The following is a 19,540-nucleotide window of genomic DNA, read 5'->3' on the forward strand; positions in this document are numbered from 1 at the left end:
CTACTTTTCCGTTTTCCAATCTTCTCTTTAATTCTACATACATTCCATAATATGTAAGATGGTTTGATTATCGCAAGTCTAGTGAATGCTCTGATAGTATCTCAATGATTCCTTGATAGTAAATCAGGTTGATTGGTATAAGGACTAATTTAGACTTCTGGAATGACTTTGAGTGGGATAAACTAACAGAGACTAATCACCACCACTGGAAAATAAGTCAAAATCCTTACCTTCATAATAATGGATTAGTAACTTTATGCCTTTACTTCCAAAGAAGTGTCAGGTAGCGCAGCAAGCCTTACTTGATATGCAGTTATTCCCCAAATAGCTAAGTGCCTACATGTGCCAGGCACTGTTCTAGGCATTGGAAATACAGCAGTCAACAAGACAGATAACAACTCCATATTTGTATCTAGTGTTCAGACAGATGATAAACTCATATGTAACTATGGTGTCATAAATAAGTGCTGTGGCGAAGAATAAAGTAGGGAGGAAGGACTAGAAAGTCCTGGGAGGAGGCAAAGTAGGTTTCGATAGGATGGTGCAGGAAGGCTTCACTGACAGACTTGAGCAGAGACTTGAAGGAGTTGAGGAAATCAGTCATGTGGATATCTGAAGAAGTGTGTTCCAGGCAGGACTAACAGCAAATGTGCTGAGACGCGAGTGCGCCTGACGAGGAACAGCAAGGAGGACAGTGTAACTGGAGCAGAAGGAGCAAGGGGAAGTGTGTAGATGAGATCAGAGAGGTTACGGGCTGGGGCTTGTGCAGGTGGCAGGGCACCTTTTCACAATTTAAGGCCCTTGGCTTTTTCTCTGAGTGAGGTGGGAAGCCACTGGACACTTTTGAGCAGAGGAATAATATGATCTGCTTTGATTTTCTTCTTATCTTTGGTTATTAGTGGTTTGACTTGATGTTCAAACTAGTTGTGATTTTCTTTGTATTTATACAAAGGGAGGTTTGGCAGGTTTGCTGAGTTTCTTAAATCTGTGAGTTGATGTTTTCATCAACTTTGAAAACTTCTTAACCATTTCCTTTCAAATATCACTTCTGCCCTATTCTCTCTTCTCTTCCTGGGTCTCCAATTAGACATAAATTAGACTTATTTTCATGGTGTCCCACATGTATCTTATACTCATCTCTGTTTTTTCCATTTCTTTTTATTTCTCTCCTGTTTGGATATTTTCTATCAACCTGTTTTTGAGTTAACTTATCTTCTGTTGTGTACAATTTGTAGATAAAACTACCCAGTGAGTTCTTAATTTCAAAGATTGTATTTTCCAATTTCAGAAAGTCCATTTAATGATTTTGAAAGATTCCAGCTCTCTGTTGAAATCCGCAGTCTTTTCAACTGTTTTGCCTGTGTTTTTCTCTAATACGTTACTCATAGTTATTTTAAAAGAGAAAATGGCAACTTTACAATGAAACTTTATTGATAATAGGACTCAAAATACTAACTAGTGTTAGACTTCAGTTAGCAGTCCTTGGCGTAAATGCTGTAGGGACTGTGGGGGTCTGCCCCTTGCCGCGTACAGGGTCTCCACCGTGGATACAGTAGTTCTCGAATCATTGGCTGGGTTTTAAAATGGGTTCCTTGAATGCTTTAAAACTACCTATTTTATATCCAAGGTAAATACTTTGCCTTGTTTAATCCTTTCAAGCACTTTTGACCTTTAAAGCCATCAAATAAAATATTTTGATCGAAATTATTTTTGGTGGCACACAAACATAGAATTTCCAATCAGAAGAAATCCTTAGAGAGAACCATGTCCAATTCTCTATTTTTGTAAATAATGAAACTGAAGCCGAGAGGTTAAGCAGCTTGCTCAGCCCCACCCAGGGAGATAGTGACACAACCAGAGCTGGAACCCAAGCCTCCTTCTCCCACTCCACCTTTCTCTCTGTGGGGCCAGGGTGGAAGTGATTCTGTAGCTCTGGCTCCCTATTCTCTGAGTTTCTTGTGGAGCCTAATTGTGGGAAAACTTATATATAAATTCCCCATTCATCAATCATTTTGGAAAGCCTCTGGCTGAAGCTTACGCAGTATATGTACTGATATCACCACATCTCTTAGTCACTTTTGGCTGTTAGCCGTGCAGTATACTTATTGACCTAACTCAAACCAGTAAACATACATTGAGTGCCAGGTCAAGGGGGATGAAAAAGTTCAAACTGGTCTATCTTAATGTGGTTATATCTGTCTGAAAACTCAGTCCCTTCCTTCCTTCCAACAAATTCATACTGAGCACCAGCTATGTACCAGATGTTATGCTGGGGCTCCAGCTCTGTGCCAGGCGCTCTCCTAGAGGTGCAACAGTGCACAAGACCAGTGTTGTGTCTACCCTAGAACAGCCCCCAGTCTGAGAGACTTAGAGCCCCGCCAGCAGCAGAACCCCTCTGTTCCCCACCTCAGCCCTTCAGCCAGAAGAGAGCAACCACTGAATGCTTAGGAAGGAAGAAGCCTGTCTCTAGGCCCAGAACTATTCCAGGAAAACAGATATTAATGAACATTTATTCAGCACTCACCGTGCACCGAGAACTAGACTAACTACTTTACTTACATTATCTCATTGATTCATCAGAACACCCTGATGTGGTCAATAGTGTTATTACAGTTAAGGGAACTGAGGTGCAGAGACAGTAAATACTTTCCCCAGATGACCCAGCTAGACAGTGGCAGAACCAGGATTTACATCTGACCAGCTTTTCTCGGGCCACACTGGGCCCTGCGTATGGGCCCAGGTTGGGAAACAACCCCGAGGATACCAACTGCATGTGCTAAAAGCTTCTCTTACCTTTTTGAAAACCCTACTAGCCTGTCAAAGAGTAAGAATTTTTGATTTATCACCTAGAATGGATATTGCTGGGCTAAGTCTCAAAACAGATACCGTACCCCGACTCTGAAAATTGACAATTGCCAGCAGTTTTTGTTAAACCGTGAGAGTAGCTGTTCCCATACTCCAATCTCATGGGATAATCCTAATTCCAACATGAAATTTTCTAAACTGTGTTCCAAGGAGTATTAGTTCAAGATTTCTTAATATGTTTTCCACCAAAAAAGGTTCCATGGAAATAATAAATTGAGAAAACCACATTCTCTTCTCTATAAGATTCATAATAATTGTGAGCATATTAATGGTTCTGTAAAAAGTCCTGCAATTGCTCCTTACTGTAAGCTTTACCTAATTAACTTAATTTAACCTAGTTTCCCAAATATGTATTAACGTCTTAAGAAACTAGTATCTCAAGGAGCAGTTGGAAAAACCCTGCTCTAGAAAGACGCTTAGCCTCAAAGAAAGATTTAGATTGCTAATGATAAGCATATTTTAGTCCAAGTTAAAATGTATAGAAAGTTATTTTTATTAGAAACCTTAAAAGCTGTATAAATACCTATAAGATCCTTGAAAGCAGCTTTTGAGCCAGGTGCAGTCATGCTAACCCAGATTGATGGTAAATTGTTATATTAGTAGATTAGGAAATAAAGACACTGGTTTGGTGTGTCAGGATGAAAGCCATATGGGGTGAGGTCCTGTGAACCAATAGGGCCGAGTTGAACCATCCACAAGTTCTCTCTCTCATGCTTAGCCAGGTGAATAGCACACTTGATGTTTCAGTGCCCCCTAGGGGCCATCAGGATATTGCACAGGCATCACAATCTTAAATGGATGGTGCAGGATTATGAATACTCCTCAAGGCAGGTAGGAAGAAGACAGAGAGAAATCTGTAGAGTGAGATCTGAAAGAATAAATAAAATAGTTTAAAAAACTCTGAAGCAAAAGGTGTAAATCTTTCTGGCCTCTAGGACAATGGTAACATCCCAACAAGCCTAAAAAAAAAAAATCTATTGGTATGGCCCAAAGGAAAGATGACATATTCACATAAAGGGTGAGCAAAAAAGGAATAAATAGTGCTAAAAATAGTGGGTCTGCTGAAGACGGCAGGACACTGTTAAGCAGGTGATGACTGGGATGTGAACTAAGGTAAAAGTTTCCTGATGATGAGAAAGAGGAAACATCAGTTTTCTCTATTTCAAGGATGAGTTTTTAAAAATGACATCTCTACTATAGAAGAGCTTGCATGAAACAAAAACAAAAACAAAACAGCTCCGTTCCTTTGCGTTCGGATGAGGCCTTTAGTAAAAGATGCCACGTAGACATTGGGTGGGTGAGATGAGATGAGGGGTTAGTAGACCTCTAGGCACACAGTCCTCTCATTACTGAAGTCTCTGTATTTTCAAGATTTGTACCTTGTTTGGGGAATAATTATAGTCAAGAAACACTTTGGCTACAGGCCTCTTAAGGCAGCCTCATAGTGATGGAGATTGCATTCTTTGGACAGGAAGTAGAAAATAGAAAGAGGATTATCTCTTTTACAAAGCACCTAAGATAAGTAGAGCCTCTTCTGTATTTACACTTAGATATACCAGTGGTATAATTGTTGGTGTTTATCGCTTTCTGCATTTTCACTTACTCTGATTGACAGTTTCAATCTCATTCTGAAGAGCCTGTTTACTAAAACACTTTGAACATTAATAACACACATCCTGTTGTCCATTTTCAGTTCTAATCTATGAGCCAGAAAATCCTGAGGCCAAGGAGTTTTTCTCACTTATTGAAGAAATGTTGCTGATGGGTAAATCTAAAAATTGAAGTTCCTTCTTTCTCATAGAGCTATGAGCAGTCACTATTTAAAAACTCGTTATCCCAGCAGATTGGTGAAGTACATCCTCCGGAAGTGGTTAAGAAAAGGCATAAACAAACATAGATAAGGATAACAGATTGGTGGCTGCTAGAGGGGACGGGGGGTGCAGGGAGGGCAAAAGGAGTAAATGGGTATATCCGTATAATGACAGATAAAAACTAGACTTATCGATGGTAAATGCGATGCAGTCTATACAGAAGCTGCAATATAGTGTACACCTGAAATTTACACAATGTTGTAAGCCAATGTGACCTCAATAAAATAATTTAAAAAAAAAAGAAAAGAAAAGTCCAAATGGTTGTCTTGGATGGTTTAATAAAACCAGCTTGTCCTCTGGACGGTCCAGATGACTCCCTTTCCTCTGTGGAGTGGAACTGCCCAAGCAGAGCAGGCTCCCTGGGCAGCAGGCAATCAGGCACCGACAGAGTCTTCACAGGGAAGACAATATGCTAATTGCCCCATGTATTAAAGGGATTATCCCACAACTCCAAGGAAAGCCAGTATTCTCTAAATTACCCTAAGTCTTACTCACTCTTATTCTATTTAAGTAAGAATTGTGTTCACAATGGTTATAGACCTATGTGTTAAATTTATTTTAAATCCCCAAACATCTTTCTGCCCGTAAGAATATATTCTTCTTTGTATTACTATTTTGACTCTACTTACAGTTAGCAAAGTTCAGCTCAGTTCTCACGTTCCAAAAATGTCTATTTCTTGGTGGAGGGAGAAACAAGGAGAATTATGATTTTTCAAAGAGAGGAAATATTAAGAAACATTTTAAACAATTCTCTTCCTTTCTGTGGTAGAGAAAACTCAAACTCTTGAGGAAGATGATGAAGATAGTGAAGAAGACAGTAGCGGTGAGAGTGAAGGGGAGAGCAGTGAGGATCTGAGTGAAGAAAGCTCCGACGAGTGTGAAGACGAGTGACGAAAGCGGCCACTGTGGTTTAATCTTCATGTATTTTCATTTCTGTATATGATGGAAACATAAAGAAGGGAGCTGCATTTTAGTCTAATTGTTCTTTATTTGGTACAGAGTTCTTTTAATTTATCTGTATTTGTTTGAGTTCCTTCTTAATATTTAGGTCTTAGTTCAATATGAGTTACTCAGAGAGGAAAATAGTAATTAAAAACACTTACATAGTACTAACTGTGTGGCAGGTACTGTTCTACACACATCAATTTACTTAATCCAACAGACCCATGGGCTAAGTACCAGTAGTATTCCCATTTGACAGATAAGACTGAGGCACAGAGAAGGTGAGTAGTTTGCCCAGCATCATATACCTATTGATTGGTAGAGCCTGGATTTGTTAGTGGATATTATGGCTCCAGAATCCATACTCTTAGACCCTCCCTTGACTACCGCTTCAGGCACTTTAACGTCATCGGTTTTGTGTTCTTTATAGCATGTATCAGTACCTGAAATTCTTATTTATGTGTTCTTTTCATCTTCTCCCTTTCTGTCAGAAAATGTAACCTCCATGAAGCAGGACTTTATCTTTTTTTTTGGGAGGAAGATTAGCCTGAACTAACATCCGCTGCCAATCCTCCTCTTTTTGCTGAGGAAAATTGTCCCTAAGCTAACATCTGCGTCCATCTTCCTCTACCAAGACGCCTCCCACAGCATGGCTTGATAAGCAGTGAGTAGGTCCATGCCTGGGATCTGAACTGGCGAACCCCAGGCTGCTGAAGTGGAGTGCACAAACTTAACCACTACACTACCCGGCTGACCCCAGGACTTTATCTTTTTCACCATTCTGTCCCTAGAAATGGACAAGTGCCTCACAAGTAACAGGATATATATACTAGTGAATGAGTGAATGTAGTGAAAGTTAATGAAAATGTTTATGTTCTTTTTTTGTTTTTGTTTTTGTTTTGAGGAAGATTAGCCCTGAGCTAACTACTGCCAATCCTCCTCTTTTTGCTGAGGAAGACTGGCCCTGAGCCAACATCCATTCCCATCTTCCTCTACTTTATACATGGGACGCCTACCACAGCACGGCTTTTGCCAAGCAGTGCCATGTCTGCACCTGGGATACAAACCGGTGAACCCCGGGCGGTCGAGAAGTGGAACGTGCGAACTTAACTGCTGAGCCACCAGGCCAGCCCCATGTTTTTTAATTTATTTACTTTTGTGTGTGTGTGAGAGGAAGATTGGCCCTGAACTAACATCTGAGCCCATCTTCCTCTTTTTACTTGAGGAAGATTGTCGCTGACCTAACATCTGTGCCAATCTTCCTCTATTTTATGTGGGACACTGCCCCAGCATGGCCCAATGAGTGGCGCCATGTCCGCACCCAGGACCCGAACTGGCAAAACCCTGGACTGCCGAAGGAGAGCGTGCGAACTCAACCATCCAGCCACGGGGCCGGACCCAGGGATAGGGATTTTTAATTTTTATTCTTATATGAGCGCAGTATCATGTCATACCCAAAAATGCTTGCAACATAGTTTGTTCTTTGGGCATTTTGTAGCCTGCTAATGTTCAGAGGAAAAAATTCTGCACCATTTCATAGGAGTGACTGAAATCCTCTAGTTACATAAATAGTCAGATGGCATGGGAGGGCTGGCTGACTCAGACCTCAGGAATGGCTTGTTCTTTTCATTTGAGGGTTTGTTATTCCTCCCCACCACAGGAAAACCACCATGTTTCAATCTGATGACACTTACCTGATTATGGAGCTCCCCTTCCCATAAGAAGTCCATAAAATAACCTAAAACTGATATTGCAGACTAAATAAGTTACACTGGTGAGATTTTTGTTCTCTGTTAAAGGAACAGGAAAGTTCTGAGGACAAAGCTCTCTGAATAAATAGCCATGGTCTCATAGGCTATGTTATACCTAAATCTAAGAATTTGCAGGGTTTGCTCATGCAGGATGATCAGTCCCCTTCTATCTATATTCTTCATACTACTTGCACTCCTTAGTCAATGACACTTAGAGTGTTGGCATAACCTAACATAGGCATGTGTGTCTGTAGTAGTAATAGCTAAGAAATAATCTGCAAAGTATTTTTATATCACTTAACCCACTGGCTTCTCACACTAGTGCCAAGAGCATGCTTATCCCTGTCAGTTACGTGAATGGAATTTGGGATGCTTAGGGATATCCAAGGGTTAAAGTTAACTGGAGTATTAGAATTTAGATGAGGAAATTTAGACTTAGAGATGCTAGGTTATGTCCCAGTATGAGATCTAGTGAATCTTGAACTCAGCATTCCATTGCTTCACACGTAGCTAAACTCTAGAAACCGTGTGATGAATCAGCAAGCAAGTTGTGTCTATGTAAAGTGTTCAGTTCCAGACGTGTGCCATCTTCAAAACTTTATAACACGTTACACTTGTGTGAAAGAACCCAAATATCCAACAACATGGGAATGTGTGAGAATGTTTACTCAATGGATTTAAGATGGGAACGCACTGAAATAGTTTCATTTATTTATTCAATAAATACTGAAATATTTCCTGAAGGCCTCCTAGGTATACTATGGGGAACAAAACCCAGTCCCTATTCTTAAACAGCACTGTTGCAGTTGAAATACAGGCTAATAAACACCACCATTGAGGAAGTCCAGGGTGCTACGGGAGCACACAGCAGGGGCACCTCACCCAGGCCAGGCATCCAGGGAAAGCCTTGAGAGGGAAGGGAAGTCTAAGTTGAGAAGGTAGAACGAATAAGAAATAGCTACAAGAAGAGGATGTGCCGAAGAACGTTCTATCAGTAAATACATTCTAAGTCCAGCAAGTAAGTAGGTAAGGTTGGATTCAAAATGAAAATGAACCAGTTAGAGACGAGATGGATGAAACTACCATGATAAAAGGGCTCGGTAATGGAGGATCTCATAAGCCGCGTTAACGTTAGAACTTGGTCCTTAAAGTAGTGGGAAGCCATTGGAGGATTTTAAGGAAAATAATGATTGTATTTCAGAAAGAGCATTCTAGTAGCCAGGTAGAAAAATGTCTCAAACTACAGGTCATGATCCTTTGGTCAGTTATGAAATCATTGTAGTGAGTCACTAATAGCTGGAGTTTTTTTAAATTAAATACATAGAATAGAAAATAGCAAATTGCAAATGAGTATTGGAATTACGGTTTTGTGAAACTTTTGGTTCAAGAGTGTGTATGTGTCCTAGATCTTGATGTGAAACGTCTTTCTTCCTATGGATCTCAATTTAAAAAATATATATCTGAAAGTGTAGAGGACAGACTAGAGTGGAATACAAAACTCCACTGTTACATAGTTATTTCTAGCAGTTCAGAATTGTAGCCTGAAAAGAGGTAATAGCAGGGAGACGTAATGGAAGGGAGGAGATGAGAGGTAGAAAGAATGGACAGGAATTGGTGATGAGTTAAATGTCGGGGAGAGGTAGAGGTCAAGGATGACTTCCAATTAGATAACTGAGTGTTTGGTGGTGCTCTCCTCCAAAAAAGGAACACAGAAAGAAAAGCGGATTTGCTGGAGAAGATGGCAGTTCACTTATATAAATTGAGCATGGGAAATATTAGTTTTCTATGACTGCTGTTACAAGTTAGAACAAACTTAGTGGCTTAAAACAACACACATTTACTATCTTACAGTTCTGGAGGTCAGACATCCAAAATGAGTCTCACTCGGCCCAAATCAAGGTGTCAGCGAGGCTGCATCCTTTCTGGAGGCTCTAGGAGAGAGTCTGTTTCCTTGCCTTTTCCAGCTTCTAGAGCCCGCCTGCATTCGTTGGCTGGTGGCTCCATTCCTCCATCTTAAAAACCAGCAATGTCTGACTGAGACCTCCTCACATTGCCATCGCTCAAGTTCTCTCTCCCCTGTTTGTGATTTTTGTTAAATTAACACTTAAGTGGAACTTTGGATGGTCAGATGGTGAGCCATGGTTCAACAAAGACCACCAAGGAAAGTAAAATGGAGAAGTTTATTACTCACAGGTCCTGGAGGAGGTACAATGCCCGCCTTGGAGGGCCCACATGGGGAGGTCAAGGTGCAGGCAGAGTGTGCGGCAGGACCTGGGATACATGTCTTTGTTCGAGTCCATGAGTGATTGCTTTGGGGTTCCCAGGCTGAGGCCAGATTAGTCAAACCAAAAAGAGCAGAGTTTGGTAAATTCCATGGGGGTCTTATCTCAGGAGCACACAAGGGGAAGGAACTGGGAAGCAAGAGGGACTATTTATCATCAGGGGCATTAGGGAAGTCACATCAGGAACTTACTTGGGACTCTGTGGGCTCTTATCTCTGGTGCGTGGGCTTTTGTCTAGGACATTCACTTGAGGGAGAGGCTAGTGTCAGTTCAAGGCCCCTGTAGGCTGCTTAGCCACACAAAATGGATGCCAAGGCAGCAACATTATGGAATAGTTTAGCTAAACTCTCAACACCCTGCCTCCCTCTTCCACCTTTCAAGGCACTTGTAATTGACTTTGGGCCCATCTGGATAATCCAGTATCATTTTCCCTATCTTAAACTCAGCTGATTAACAACCTTAATTCCGTCTGCAATCTTAATTACCCTTTGCAATGTAACCTAATATATTTATGGGTTCTGGGGATTAAGACATAGACATCTTTGGGAGTAGGGGGACGCATTCTGCCTACCACAGGAAGGATTGGGTAAGTGTTAATGTTTTTGGAACTCATGGTATGGAGCTTCATGGATATGAAGAGACACTTTGGCTGGAAATACATACCTTAATTAGGAGTTATCAGTTTAGACTCAATTAGATAACACATAACAGAGATATCTCTTTGATTAGAGATAATCAAAGATAAGCAGTGGTGGCCCACAGAAAAAGTGTAGTCTGAACAGAAGAGGACTGAACATAGAATTATCTTAAATAATACATTTAAGAACATTTAAGTGGTAGTCCAAGAAAGAAAAAGGCACAAACAAGACTGAGAAGAACAGCCAAGAGGAAAATCAGGAAAGCAAATACAGTGGATACCATTGGTTGCCTACTCAGAGTTTATCCCTCCCTGGTTCTTTGCTAAGAGAGCCCTGATTCTGATCAAATATTCACTCCCCACGCATAGCCATGGGACTCAGGAAAGACACCCACAGCCAATCAGTACATGGCATTTCTCTGGTGATTGTTATTTTTCCAAATGTGGACATGTGACCTACATTGGCCCAATCAGACCAAGGATTTTATTTCATGATTGGGAGGAGAGGTTCCTCCATTCCTCTGGTTAGGAACCAGGAAGCATGCTGCCCTGCTTACTGCTGGCAGCCATTTTATGATCATGAGAGGAACTAATCTTAGGATGAAGCTGATGCTGTGGATGGTAGAGCAAAAAGAGCCTAGGTTCTTGGTGATATTCAGCCATGGAATCAACTGCTCTGGAAGCCAGCCAGCCCTCTGTTTGAGCTTAGTGTTATTGTGAGAGAAACTTTCTTATTGTGCAAACTGGTTTGGATTGAGATTTCTTTTACCTGCTGCCAAAAGTGTCCCGATATTGAATACATTGCAGAAACTCAGAAAACAGTTGGTAGGTAGGTCTGGAAAAATCTGCTTTATCATAAGTTATAGAGAGGACAAGAAGATAAGAACTTAAAAGACTGATTGGATAGCAACAAAGAGGCAGTTGGTGGCATTAGGGAGAGGAGAATCTGTTGAGTTAGTAGGGGAGAGCCATATTCCAGTGAGTTTGAATGCACTGGAGGTAAGGAAAAGGAGAACAAGGAGTTTGAGTATGAAGTAAAGAAAAAAGATGAAGTATTGTTGAAAGACACAAGGCAAAAGGAGTATTATTTTAAAATTTTTTAAGATGAGCATATTTAGTAGGAAGGATGATAATTAGATGTGCTGATAGTGTATTTTGTGTTAGGCACTGCACTAAGCGTTCCATATGTTAATGTTTTTCGTTTTCATAACATAATGGGGTAGACATTATTATCCCTGTTTACAAATGAAGAAACTGAGGCCTAGAGAGATTGAGTAACTTTCTAAAGATCCCATACCTGGGAATTGGCAGATTCAAATCTAGGTCTTTTTTTTTTTTTTTTGGTGGTGGTTTTATAACTTTACTTGATAATCTATGGTCAGTTCTCATCCACATTGACTGTAGATTTTTTATGGTGACAGGTACATAAGTAACCAACGCTTGTCTGGTGAGTCTTCATCCTCAGTACGTTTTCTTGATAAGCATATACGGATACTGTATGAGACATTCCTCATTCCTTTGGCCCAGGCAGCTTTGTTGAGCCTGGTGGCAATGCACACATCCAGAGTTCCCATCTCCTTTATAGCAAATTTCTAAATCTCTGTGAGCACCCGAGGGGCACACTTCTTGAAGCCCACTCCATGGATGGCTTGTGAATATTGATGGTGTATTCTGTGGTCACTAGCTCGTTGAAGGCAGAATGGCCCTTCTTCTTGCCACCCCTTGCAACAGCCATTCTACTGGGCCCAGGTTGGAAAGAAAGAGTGTGCGGTATCCCAAATCTAGGTCATTTTATTCTAACGCTCTGCCTTTCACCACGTCCTTTCTCCTCTAAGAGAACAGTAGAGAGAAACAGATTGAAGAAAGGGGGATAATTTGTGAAGTAAAGTCTATCTAATAACCTTACAAAATGTATATAACATAACCTTAGTGTGTGGTAGTTGGTTCCATTTGGACTGCTACCCCAGGAGTCCAAGTATGGAGTCAGTGTTGCCTCTCCTTTGTTCTCCAGTATTAGTCCTTAGAGTATAGTCTTCAGTTATTCCACATTTCCTTATATATTAAACAGTGTGATAACCTGCATTCTCTCTAATTGAGGTGTGTTTTTTCCCTTTAACTTTACCCTGGTTGACATGTAAGATCTATGTAACTTTGTTTTTTGGCTGAAATATTGATGTTGGACAAGGGGAGGCACATGAACAGAACTCATGATGCCAGATGTGAAGGAAAGCCTAGATCTCTTGGAAATGTTTAGCATTTCTGGGCAAGTGTCCTGTATCATGAGGTATTGAGAGTTCACAAGAGGCAGGTAAGATGAGGCCACCAAGGCCAGACTAAGGAGGGCAAAGGTCTGTCTGATTGGCCTTCCTAATAAACTCCCCAGCTGCCATGGGATATGAGTTGTAATGGGGTGAGGGAAGTGTACAGAGCTTGGAGAGGCTTGTGAAGTGACGCACTGGGAGATGAAGTTGGCTTGCATAGCCTTATTCAAAATGTACCTTTGAACCAGGAGACAGCCTATAGCAGACATTGTGATTGATTTTCCTACATCCCATTGTGACCTAGATGATAAGTGTAAGCTAATCTTGGTACTCCCATCCTCCTTGCTAATAGGTGTTTTTTGTTTTTTGGGGTTTTGTTTGGTGAGGAAGATTGGCCTTGAGCTAACATCTCTTGCCAATCTTCCTCTTTTTGCTTGAGGAAGATTGTCGCTGAGCTAACATCTATACCAGTCTTCCTCTATTTTGTCTGTGGGAACGCTACCACAGCATGGCTTGATGAATGGTGTTTAGATCCATGCCCAGGATCTGAATCTGTGAATCCTGGGCTGCCGAAGTGTAGCCCACAAATTTAACCACTACGCCACCCAGCTGGCCTCTAGGTGGTGGTGTTTTTTTTTTTTTTTAACAGCTCTATTGAGATATCATTGGCATATAAAAATCATATTTTTATATATATTTAAGACATGTAGCTTGATGATTTGATATACATTGTGAAATGGTCACCACAATCAAGTTGATTAACATATCCATCACCTCTACATAGTTACCAGTGTGTGTGTGTGTGTGTGTGTGCATGTGTTGAGACTTAATTTAAGATGTATCCTCTTAACAAATTTCAAGTATATAGTAAGTAGTATTAACTATCACCATGCTGATTTCCAGAACTTATTCACCTTGCATATTTGAAACTTCGTACCCTCTGACCAATATCCCTTTGCTACTAGTTATTACCAGACATAGACAGAATCAGCCAATCTCAGCCAATAAAATATGAGCAGGAGTTAGATGTGGATGAGAAAGTGTGTAGCCCTTATGGCTACTCACAGCCATCTTAGAACCATGAGGAGGCCATATGCTGAAGCCAGTGCTAAAGACAGCAGAGCAGAGAGAAAAATAAGAGTCTGGTCTTTGTTGACGTTTTTTACTGACTCAACCAACTCTGGTTTAGTACCTATCCTATCTCTGAATATCCTATGTAATACAACAAATTTTCTTACTATTTAAGCCTGTTTCAGATTTCCTATTACTTGCAGCTGAGAAAGTCCTACCCAATGTATCTGCCACAGCATAGCAAGCATGATGATACCAATAATGTCCTCTAAGACTATAAGCCATATATACCTCACACTTAATAAAAAGGTTAACCATGGTTGTGTTTGGATGATGAGGTTATTTCATTTTTCTTTATTATAAAGTCATATACTTTCTTTAACAATGATATATTACTTTAAAGGAAAAGTTATGTATTTTTTAAAGAAGCAAACTTTGAGAGTTAAGGTAAAAGTGACCTGAGGTACAGGAAAGTTAACACTTAGAATGGAAGAAACAAAACACAGTATTTGTGGAGTGCCTGTGGTATGTGAGGCATTTTTAGCAGGCCTTAGTTCCCTTTTTGGTGTGCTGGAAGCTTCTAATGAGGATGAATACTAATAAATAAATAGGTCATTATGTTCAGAAAAGAAATGTCATCTGAGACAGAAACTTGCTGATCTTCATGGAAGATTAACCAGTTAGTCCACTCACAAACTTGCCTACCCTTATGCCTAATTGGAAAATTTAAGTAGGGATAATTGCAATCCACCACCAATAACCCCTCAAAAGTCCCTGTTTTCTTAAAATTTATGTAGTTCCTATTGTTGCATAACTGTAAAAATATTTTTTTAATAGTTGATTAACTTTCATGAGCTCTTTTCCCTCTTTTTTAATACTTTAGCTTTCCTCCTCTTCTACTCTGGAACAAGGCTTTTGGTGTTTCATGCCATCAGGTCCCTAAGTACATTCATCTCTAATAAAAATTATTCTAAATGTGTTTTCATAAAAATGATTATTTGAAGGTGAGCATCCTGCAAAGATGGTAAATTTCACAGTTCCCTGTCTACCACCAGACAGTGTATTAGGAGGAAAATCTCCTCCTTATCATAATGGGTACCAAATCCAGCTTCTTCCTGTTGGCATCAGAACTCAAGCAAAGATGGCGCAGAACACTTGAATCAGCAGATAACATCATCATCCTAAAGCTATCTTCTCTTAGTTTGCAATCCACCAATGAAGGAAACCACGAGGAAAAATATTAAAAACCATATGTACTAAATGGAGTTGAAAGAGTCTGAAACTTGTCTCAAACTAAAACTTCCTAAAGTGAGATCTTTTATAACCTATTAGAGCAATGATTTGAATACTAGTGTAACTGGCTACTCCTTCATAGGCTAGTTGAGTTCTCCTCGGTGGCTCTTTTTGGGACTTATTTCTTCTTTATGTTTTCTCAACTCATCTGAATCCAGATGTAGAGAAGAAAGAAACGACTGCCACACTCATTCTGCAGTTGCCAGCTGCCTTCCAGATGACCACCTGAAGATTTTAGGAATACATTGTCTATTCAACTGCACAAAATAAAAACCAGCAAAATATGCATTGAGTGGTTATAGTGTTCTGGGAACCATTCTGTTCTGGGAATATCTTGGTGTTTTTTTGTTTTTTGTTTTTTTTTTTAAAAAGATACCTGCCCTCATGGAGCTTACATTTTAGTGGGAAGAAAAAAGCAATAAATAAGTAAAATATATAGTATGTCAAGTGGTAAAAAGTGTTATAGGAAAAAAAACAGGGAAAGGATGGGGAGTACCATGGCAGGGAGAGAAGTGCAATTTTAAATAGAAGGATAAAGGAAAGTTTCACTGAGAAAATAACATTTGAACATTTGAACAAATGCCAGAACAAGAAGTAACAAATCCTACAGATACCTGGGGGAAGAGCTTTTTAAGCAGAGGAACAGTAATTGCAAAGTCTCTGAGGTGGGAGCAAGCCTAGAATGTTCAAGAAACAGGAGGCGAGTGTCACTGGAGTAAGAACAGAGTAAGAACTTCATCACAAAACAGGCTTCCTTTCACCCTTTTCAAGTAAGTCTAAATATTCCATCAGAAAATTTTCTCTAGGAATCAGAGGAGGGTGGGGTGGGGTGGAGTGGAATGTACAGTCCTGAGCTAGGGAAGAGAAAAGTTTTGCCAGTTCAAGTCTCCCCATGCTCCGAAGCTTGTCCGTACTTGTCCCTGGCTAAGAAGTTGAGACAGTGTGCCTATAGCCCCAGTGAGAAGGTATTATCATTTAATCTGCATATTTAGGGACTGCTTGAGATTTCAGATTGTGCAGATCTAAAGGATTCCTGACTCACCCAAAGGCAAAGAAGACAGGACTCCAGCCTTGCAACTGAAGGTAAGAGAGAAAGAACGGGGTCCAGGTGACTAACTGCTTTGGGAAAAACCACGGCACTGATTTGCAGATGATACAAGTGAGAACCTCAGGTGTGAATGAATTCCATGAGCTCTTACCTGTAATTCTTGACATGAAGAGGACTGAGCTCGAGCAGCAATGATGAATCCCTCCTAAGTTTCCAGTTTTCTCCCCTGAGTAGGATCAGGGAAGGAATCGGATTTGAAATAGAGGTTTAAGTTACCAGATTCTCCACAACTAAGAACCTTCTCACAAACAGAAGTCCCAGGCACCTAAGTCTGAAAACAAGGGCTAACTACCTGTTATTTTAAATAGTTCAAGAGCTTTTACGCTGAAAAAATTGGACAAAAATATTACTATACCTAGTCTTCCATTCCATACTCTTTCACTCAAAGCCTCTCATGTAGGAAATCATCTTTCTTTCATCCCACTCTTTTTGGAAAGACTGATTTAGACTTAGTTTTTGTGGAGAGAAGAATTTAAAACAGATACATCTTAAAAACTGTTAGAATTACAATTCAGATCTGTTATTTCCTTGGTCTCCAGTTTTGCGGTGAAACACTGCCTGATATCAAAGAGTTCCCATCCTAAGGCTCCCTTTGAGGAGCAGCTGTGTGGGAAAGAAACGGATACTCCGCATCCTCTTCTCTTTCACCAAAGGGACAGAGACTCTGGGTATTTCAGGCCACTTCTGGCAGCATCTTTCAGCATGAAAAAAAGGCCCCTGCTTTGTGAAATATGGCAGGGTATGAGTGCGAAGGGGCCTCTCCTTTCTTTTCAGAAATTGTAATCTATCGCCATCTGGTGGTCGTCCCTCTGTCACCGTGTTTGGAATAGCAAGAACTGGGCGTCTTAAGATCTGCACAAGACTTGCCCAAATACAAACCACTCTGTCCGCCTTGATTAATTTCTTTAATATTAGAATATTTTCATTTTCTCAATATCAAGGGGAAAGGGACTATTTGACGATTATCTGAGGGACTCGGCTCTCTTTTTTTAAGAAGAAAACGTTGTAATTTCCGGAGTCCTCTCCAGCGTTCTGGCTGGAATTCTGCCTCCCTCGCCACCATTTTAACCCTTTCCTGTCTCCCAGGAGCGAGTGTGGTGTGGTCTGTTGGGGTAGAGATGTCGATCTAGCTATTGTCTTCAAAGAAAGTCCAGAATTATTTGGGGAACTATCTTTAAAGTACGCAAACACACCGAACAGACATTAGCTCCGACTTAAGAAAAGCCGAGCGTAAGGTTAACAACGCTTCCCACAGCCCTCGTCTCTGGAGACAGACGTTTAAACGGTGAGCAGTGCCATTTTTTTCTCTCTCTTTTTTGGTCATAAATTAGATACTTAAAATAGACTTTAAAGAGCCAGCTGAAATGAACCAACACTGTGGCTCTAAATTACTTTTCCTGGAGGCTAAAAATGCTAAATGCGTCAAAACAAAATAGATTGACGTTTCTTATTTACTCACCTAGACTTGGACCATATTTTTACGCATAAAAATCCCAGCAGCCTGTTTGGGTGACCCTTCTGCGCCTTACTCTCCTCCTACCTACTCCCTTTTTTCCTTCGCCGAAAGGCTCGCCTCCAGATCCGGTTGGAATATCTTTAAACCTCCAGGGGAAAGGACGTTGTAGGTGGAGGGTCGTGTTCCCAAGTCCCAGCCATCGTTGACCTAAAGGAAGGTTGTCCTTGGCGGGCAGGATCGAGTAGCCGGGGCTGCAGGCTCGCGAACCCCTGGAAAGAGAGTCCAGAGGGGTCGCGCTCGCCCACTCCTTCTGCCTCTGGGCGTCGTGTTCTCGTCTCTTCAAAGCACTAAACCTTAGATCAAATGCAAACGAAACAGCTGGGCGGATACCACTCCCTTCCGGGCCACCCCTCACCACCGGTTCGAGGCCCCAGGGAGGATATCTTATTTCCACCCCCCGTTATTCAAAGCATCTTCCCCCAAGAGTAATAAAAGATGAAAAGAAGAGTGAAAAACACAAACAAAAATATAGATTCCAAGTGTTCTGAAGAGCCAAAAGACAACCACAACCACTCTCCGAGCAAATTCTTACCGAGGAGAAATGGGGGCGAAATACTCTCAACAAGGGAAAACAAACACAGCCGTTACTACCAGGAGGGAGGCGGGCGGGGGCGACTGGCTAAGGGCTGACGTCTGAAGCCGACCTAAGCGAGGCTCAAGGGACCGAATGGTGGACGCTGTCCTTGGTGCTGAAAGACCTGGGCCCTGCTCCGAACTAGATGTGCCGGAACTGTGTGGGATTCTAGGCCCTCAGCTCCTTATTATCTCCGCTGCGCCCGAGTCTGGATTGGAATGGGAGATAATCTGAAAATAAATCAAAGCCATGAATTCCCCAAGTCTGTAGCTCTCCTCGCTTAACTGGAATGTCAACTCCTTGAGGGCAGGGATAATATAAGTTGCTGGGACGGTTGTAAGAACAGTGCTTGGTACATAGTAGGTGATTCATAAATATTCGTTTAATTAATTACTAATATTTGATTAAACAATTTTAAATTAAAGACGAGCAGGAGCCTTTATTCCTCCCCTTCCCCTCCATAAAGCAGAAAGTGAGGTACGTCCTCACAGCTGGACGGACTTAGCTTTAATTTGCGATGCCTAGTCTTGTAGGAGATTTCTTTTTCCAACGAGATTATTTTCTTGGCTAGAACATTTGGGCTGAGCTTTTTGGACACTAGGGTCACAAGAGGGCGTGGTTGGAAACTTCTCAGTCTGATGCCACAGGTGAAGGTAAAAATCTTCCTTTCCAGAGAATCTCGAATCTTGGGAGAAGGTTGACGAGACAGAGAGCGAGCGGGCGTCTTCCTGGGACAGCTGACCCCGAGGGGCGCCGGGATTTGTTGCCGCCTCTCGCCTGTCATCTTGCCCCGCGCGCGTCCCGAATCCCGTCCCGCGTCCCTGGCACCAGCCTCCCTGATTGGTGCAACCGTCTCTTTCAGGGAAGCTCGAGGAGGGGGCGTGGGTGGAATTCCGAGCCTGACCTCCTAATAAACCGCTCATTTGAAGCATAGCGGAGAAGCTGCGCGGAGCAAGCACGCACACCATGCCCAGCCCGGAGCTCGCGCCCCAGAGTTGTGGTTACTGCACGCTCGCCGTTCAGGATGCCTTTGTGTCCTTAAGAAGGGCCGGAGCTTTTGTTGTAAGGTGGAGAGAGGGCGACAGTATTTTCTTTAGTATCAAGGGCAACGCATTTATTTCAAACGTCATAGCGAGATCCCTCTTACTGATCGGACTGTATCTTCTCAGGGCAGAATCTTCAATCTCCCTTATGAAATTTTCAGTGATTTGTAAGATTTTTGGCATTCCCACTGTGTCATGGTGAAAGGTGATAAGACATTCAGAGAGAAGGGACCGGCCTCGGGTGGACCAGCAAGGCCGCAGACGTGTCCATCAATAACCCACGCCTGCAGCACCACAAGAGGAAAAAGATCACTGTGAAAAGGAGT

At 41.5% G+C, this 19,540-nt stretch overlaps 2 protein-coding genes, 1 long non-coding RNA gene and 1 pseudogene across 10 annotated transcripts in view; 2 read left to right on the forward strand and 2 right to left on the reverse strand.

The window, feature by feature from the left end:
- Positions 1 to 5,704, forward strand: part of ERICH2 (glutamate rich 2) — a 28,525-nt gene extending 22,821 nt beyond the window's left edge. For 7 of the 8 annotated variants that reach the window (XM_070241997.1, XM_070241999.1, XM_070241998.1 and 4 more), the window contains 2 exons: positions 4,559 to 4,630; positions 5,506 to 5,704. In XM_070241997.1, coding sequence (XP_070098098.1) covers positions 4,559 to 4,630; positions 5,506 to 5,627 — 194 coding nt within the window. In that variant the 3' untranslated portion in view covers positions 5,628 to 5,704. The remainder of the gene's footprint in view (positions 1 to 4,558; positions 4,631 to 5,505) is intronic. The other variant, XM_070242000.1, reaches the window with a different exon arrangement.
- LOC138918780 (uncharacterized) lies at positions 5 to 17,886 on the reverse strand. The gene is made up of 3 exons (XR_011428529.1): positions 17,541 to 17,886; positions 5,366 to 5,669; positions 5 to 3,733 (listed from the first exon to the last, which is right to left on the reverse strand). It is a non-coding gene; the product is annotated as an uncharacterized lncRNA (long non-coding RNA).
- LOC138918759 (large ribosomal subunit protein eL31-like) lies at positions 9,332 to 12,161 on the reverse strand (annotated as a pseudogene).
- GAD1 (glutamate decarboxylase 1) overlaps positions 17,143 to 19,540 on the forward strand; it is a 42,945-nt gene continuing 40,547 nt past the window's right edge. The window contains exon 1 of the mRNA XM_070241995.1: positions 17,143 to 17,366. The gene's annotated coding sequence lies outside the window, so the exon portion shown is untranslated. The remainder of the gene's footprint in view (positions 17,367 to 19,540) is intronic.

This window comes from Equus caballus, chromosome 18 (genome assembly GCF_041296265.1).
Source record: "Equus caballus isolate H_3958 breed thoroughbred chromosome 18, TB-T2T, whole genome shotgun sequence".
NCBI lineage: Eukaryota > Metazoa > Chordata > Mammalia > Perissodactyla > Equidae > Equus > Equus caballus.